General features: G+C 35.2%; 1 protein-coding gene across 1 annotated transcript in view; it reads right to left on the bottom strand.

The window, feature by feature from the left end:
* LOC143228481 (protein slit-like) overlaps positions 1-4,724 on the bottom strand; it is a 103,380-nt gene extending 98,656 nt beyond the window's left edge. Inside the window, exon 1 of the mRNA XM_076459734.1 lies at positions 4,504-4,724. Coding sequence (XP_076315849.1) covers positions 4,504-4,724 — 221 coding nt within the window. The remainder of the gene's footprint in view (positions 1-4,503) is intronic.
* Between the last annotated feature and the right edge of the window lie 1,541 nt (positions 4,725-6,265).

Below are 6,265 nucleotides of genomic sequence, written 5' to 3'. Positions count from 1 at the left end.
AGAACGCTAAAGCTTTGATACCGAAAGATTTTGAAGTAATCAGAGACATACAGGCGGGACATTAGCACTACATTGTAGTCACTGGAGACACAATGAGAGACATTTTAACATTATGGTAAATGGAAACATAGAGGTGACATTATTAACACTACATTATGGTAAATGGAACATAGAGGTGACATTATTAAATACATTATGGTAAATGGAACATAGAGGTGACATTCATTAACACTACATTGGTAAAATGGAACATAGAGGTGACATTATTAACACCACATTGGTGGTAAATGGAACATAGAGGTGACATTAATAGCACTACATTATGGTAAATGGAACACAGAGGTGACATTATTAACACTACATTATGGTAAATGGAACATAGAGGTGACATTATTAACACCACATTATGGTAAATGGAACATAGAGGTGACATTATTAACACTACATTATGGTAAATGGAACATAGAGGTGACATTATTAACACTACTTATGGTAAAATGGAACATAGAGGTGACATTATTAGCACTACATTATGGTAAATGGAACATAGAGGTGACATTATTAACACTACATTATGGTAAATGGAACATAGAGGTGACATTATTACATACCTACATTATGGCAGGTAAATGGAACATAGAGGTGACATTATTAACACCACTATCATGGTAAATGGAACATAGAGGCACATTATTAACACTCACATATGGTAAATGGAACATAGAGGTGACATTATTAACACTACATTATGGTAAATGGAACATAGAGGTGATTATTAATAGCTAACTACATATGGTAAATGGAACATAGAGGTGACATTATTAACACCATTATGGTAAATGGAACATAGAGGTGACATTATTAACACTACATATGGTAAATGGAACATAGAGGTGACATTATTAACACTACATTATGGTAAATGGAACATAGAGGTGACATTATTAGCACTACATTATGGTAAATGGAACATAGAGGTGACATTATTAACACTACATTATGGTAAATGGAACATAGAGGTGACATTATTAACACCACATTATGGTAAAATGGAACATAGAGGTGACATTATTAACACTACATTATGGTAAAATGGAACATAGAGGTGACATTATTAACACTACATTATGGTAAATGGAACATAGAGGTGACATTATTAGCACTACATTATGGTAAATGGAACATAGAGGTGACATTATTAACACTACATTATGGTAAATGGAACATAGAGGTGGCATTTAATAACACTACATTATGGTAAATGGAACATAGAGGTGACATTATTAACACTACATTATGGTGAATGAAACATAGAGGGTGATCAAAAATATATATGTAAAATGGCTGATTTAGGTTGAGAAAATTTTATGTAGAGGAGCGAACAATGTTTCTGACCTTTTCGGTGATCGTCAGGTCATTTTCTCAACCCAAACCAGTCATTTTACATATATATGTATTTTCTATACAAGTGGGTTTTCTCGTCATCACTGATTATAGAGGTGACGTTATTAACACTATATTGTTGTCACTGGAGACATATAGGTGACATTATTAACACTATATTGTTGTCACTGGAGACATATAGGTGACATTATTAACACTATATTGTTGTCACTGGAGACATATAGGTGACATTATTAACACTACATTATGGTAAATGGAACATAGAGGTGACATTATTAACACTACATTATGGTAAATGGAACATACAGGTGACATTATTAGCACCACATTATGGTAAATGGAACATAGAGGTGACATTATTAGCACCACATTATGGTAAATGGAACATAGAGGTGACATTATTAGCACCACATTATGGTAAATGGAACACAGAGGTGACATTATTAGCACCACATTATGGTAAAATGGAACATAGAGGTGACATTATTAGCACTACATTATGGTAAATGGAACATAGAGGTGACATTATTAACTACTACATTATGGTAAATGGAACATAGAGGTGACATTATTAGCAACTACATCATGGTAAAATGGAACATAGAGGCGACATTATAAACCACCACATTATGGTAAATGGAACATAGGTGACATTATTAGCACTACATTATGGTAAATGGAACATAGAGGTGACATTATTAACACTACATTATGGTAAATGGAACATAGAGGTGACATTATTAGCACTACATTATGGTAAATGGAACATAGAGGTGACATTATTAACACTACATTATGGTAAAATGGAACATAGAGGTGACATTATTAACACCACACATTATGGTAAATGGAACATAGAGGTGACATTATTAGCACTACATTATGGTAAATGGAACATAGAGGTGACATTATTAACACTACATTATGGTGAATGAAACATAGAGGTGACATCAAAATATATATGTAAAAATGGCTGATTTAGGTTGAGAAAATTTTTATGTAGAGGAGCGAACAATGTTTCGACCTTTTTCGGTGATCGTCAGGTCATTTTCTCAACCCAAACTAGTCATTTTACATATATATGTATTTTCTATACAAGTGGGTTTTCTCGTCATCACCGATTATAGAGGTGACGTTATTAACACTATATTGTTGTCACTGGAGACATATGTGACATTATTAACACCATATTGTTGTCACTGGCACATATAGGTGACATTATTCACTATATTGCTGTCACTGGAAACATATAGGTGACATTATTAACACTATATTGCTGTCACCGGAGCATATATAGACATTACTATTAACACTATATTGTTGTCACTCGGAGACATATAGGTGACATTATTAACACTATATTGTTGTCACCGGAGACATATAGGTGACATTATTAACACTATATTGTTGTCACCGGAGACATATAGGTGACACTATTAACACTATATTGTTGTCACTGGAGACATATAGGTGACATTATTAACACTATATTGTTGTCACTGGAGACGTATAGTGACATTATTAACACTATATTGTTGTCACTGGAGACATATAGGTGACATTATTAACACTATATTGTTGTCACTGGAGACGTATAGGTGACATTATTAACACTATATTGTTGTCACTGGAGACATAGAGGTGTCATTACTAATACCACTTTATGACAACTGGAGACATAAAGGTGACATTATTAACACAACTTTATGATGATGGTTGAGACTTGTCTAAAGAGAACACTACAACATCGACTGGTGGCATAAGACATATTTGAAACGCAAACATTTGCAGGTCTTCCACTTATAGTTTCTAGTATTTGCCATAGGTTGTGTTTTTTTGTGTACAGTGAATGACTTAGGTCATTGAAGTTATTCAGAATTGCTCACAAAGATAAGGGTCATTAGTAAATTAATTTGTTTTATTGTAGTTTGTTGTCAAACCTGTGGATGAAAGCACGTTTAGTTCCTGTTTTGCTGTCAGCATACATGGTACTCTCTTATCTCTTTTTGTCCATCCACCATTTTTATTTCTCACAATATACATTTGTATGTCTAGGTCATTCATTATAACTTTTTATACTTTTTATACAGACACATCTATTTGGTTGTACTCTCTTGTAACCTATACGGTTGTATAATATTCTTGTAAAACATACAGATACTGTTATTTGTCCATTTTGTAAGACATACAGAAACGTCTGGTTGTACCAGCTTGTGACACGTACATCTGTTATGTTCCTAACGTATAAAGAAAGATATAACTAGCTTCATAATTAACATACCACTCGACAGATATGTTTTGTTTACATGTCAAACTTATCTAGTCTGTTGATTTCTTTCTTTCCATTGTGGGCTTTTTTTTTATCTTGTAACATCTTTCTAAAGTTATTAATCATGGATGTTCTAACTTGTCACGAACCGGTGTTTGTATTGTCCCACGGCGGGCACTGAATAGTTTTACGTACATAGATATTTTTAACTTGCCATGAACCCTCTTTGTATCGTGATGTCATTTAAAGGTGAGGTTTTCGTGTATCATTAAAGATGGTGTTATGTTTACACAGTGCATAAGATGCAAGAATATATAAAGTTACGTGATCATAAAGTTGGAACTTGAATAAAGCTCTTTTTCTGCCTAATAAAAATCATTATTTTATTTATCTGTTTACCGGCTACTAAGTTAGAGAGTTGTGAACTTAACAAAGGAAATCCCAATTTTGAAGATAATTTATCAGAATTGTACAGAACAAAGATTTAGAAATCGTCTTACTTTACAAAACTGTGTCTGCGGTAATCATATGGCTACAGTGCAGTCCTTTGTCAACTAAGTAGCATGTTAGTGAGCCAGACTCAATGAACAGATTTATCCTTTTCTTATCCAAACGTGTGTATGTAAACGTTTTTCAAATTCCAGTCAAAACATGGTTAGTTGGCATAGTAGGAAGGAAATACAGGTAACGTGGCTCGGATTGTAGGAGTCACTCTAGCTTTAAATGTTGGTTTCCATGGTAGTATGAGGCGTAACGTGACTCACAGTGTAGGAGTCACTCTAGGTTTAAATGTTGTTTCCATGGTAGTAAGGGAAGATAACGTGACTCACAGTGTAGGAGCCACTCTAGGTTTAAATGTTGGTTTCATGGTAGTAAGGGAGGCAACGTGACCTACAGTGTAGGAGTCACCAGGTTTAAATGTCATTTTCATGGTAGTAGAAGGTAACGTGACCTCACAGTGTGAGCCTTCCAGGTTTAAATGTTGGTCATGGTAGTAGGAGGTAACGTGACTCACAGTGCAGAAGTCACCTCTAGGTTTAAATGTTGGCATGGTATAGTAAGGAAGGCAACGTGACTCACAGTGTAGGAGTCACTCTAGGTTTAAATGGTGGTTTCATGGTAGTAAGAAGGTAACATGACCTCACAGTGTAGGAGTCACTCTAGGTTGAAATGTTGGTTTCATGGTAGTAGGAGGGCAACGTGATCACAGTGTAGAAGTCACCTAGGTTTAAATGTTGGTTTTCATGGTAGTAGGAGGCTGCACGTGACTCACAGTGTAGGAGTCACTTCTAGGTTTAAATGTTGGTTTCATGGTAGTAAGGAAGGTAACGTGACCCACTGTAGAAGTCACTCTAGGTTTTAAATGTTGGGTTTCATGGTAGTAAGGGAAGGTAACGACTCACAGTGTAGAAGTCACTCTAGGTTTAAATGTTGGTTTCATGTAGTAAGGAAGGTAACGTGACCCACAGTGTGAGTCACTCTAGGTTTAAATGTTGGTTTCATGGTAGTAGGAAGGTAACGTGAGTGTAGAAGTCACTCTAGGTTTAAATGTTGGTTTCATGGTAGTAAGGAAGGTAACGTGACTCACAGTGTAGGAGTCACTTCCAGGTTTAAAGGTTGGCGCCATGGTAGAAAGTAAATATAGGTAAAGCAGTAAACAGTAACTTTTCAAGGTGACGCTGATCATTAAAGTATAGTGGTAACTGTTACCACATGGTAGATTATAGCACCTTGTCATAGAAATATTGTACAATTGGGCATTTGTGCAAAAAGGCTCCAGGGCAATATATCAGGTTTTATTGTGTTGAGACTAAGTTATTATGATAACATTGTACCAATGGACAGGCCTATAGTAAATCATTACAATCTGATTGTACTTACTAGACAGGTTTGTACTAAGTTCTCATGACAACATGATACCAATAGGCAGGTATGTAATCAGTTGTCATAGTAACATGGTACCACATGGCAACTCTATAGTAAGCTGGCATGACAGTATGGTACCACTAGACAGGTCTGTAATAAGTTGTCATGACAACGTTGCAGTACTTGGAAAGCGTATGATCATAGTAAAATGATACTACCAGTCAGGTTTACAGCACATTATACAGAGAAATATCCATACTAACTAAGATTTTATTAATGTATATCTTGAAATGTAAACTACACACAACATAGAAATTCTTCACTTATAGGTAATATATCATAAACTCCAGTAACATTTACCACAGACGTTTTCCACTTCAATTCTTCCTGAGAACAAAGACTCTACTGACGGCTGGCTATTAAAGGTTCCCACAGCTGTAGTTACCTTAATAGGACATAGGTCCTACATAGCATTCTTTTCGAGCGTTCAGAGACCCTTGGTCTTAAATTATACTCATTTCAATGACAATTTTCAGTGTGGATTCTCATCCAGAGTTCGTCGCCTCTTCACTGCCCTAAAATTATGGGGCGATGCTCTCATGTAATTTAATAAAATTATTAAGTCCACATTCGCTTCTATATTTGCGATGTACGTATATTGTACGTTTAAACGTTAAAATCACACCACATTTAACGGATATTCGACATTCTAAAAAAAACAACCTC

The sequence above is a fragment of the Tachypleus tridentatus genome, chromosome 10 (assembly GCF_004210375.1).
Source record: "Tachypleus tridentatus isolate NWPU-2018 chromosome 10, ASM421037v1, whole genome shotgun sequence".
In the NCBI taxonomy this organism is placed as follows: Eukaryota; Metazoa; Arthropoda; class Merostomata; order Xiphosura; family Limulidae; genus Tachypleus; species Tachypleus tridentatus.
The sequence above is the reverse complement of the archived record's forward strand: the minus strand, read 5'-3'. Positions and strand labels throughout refer to the sequence as shown.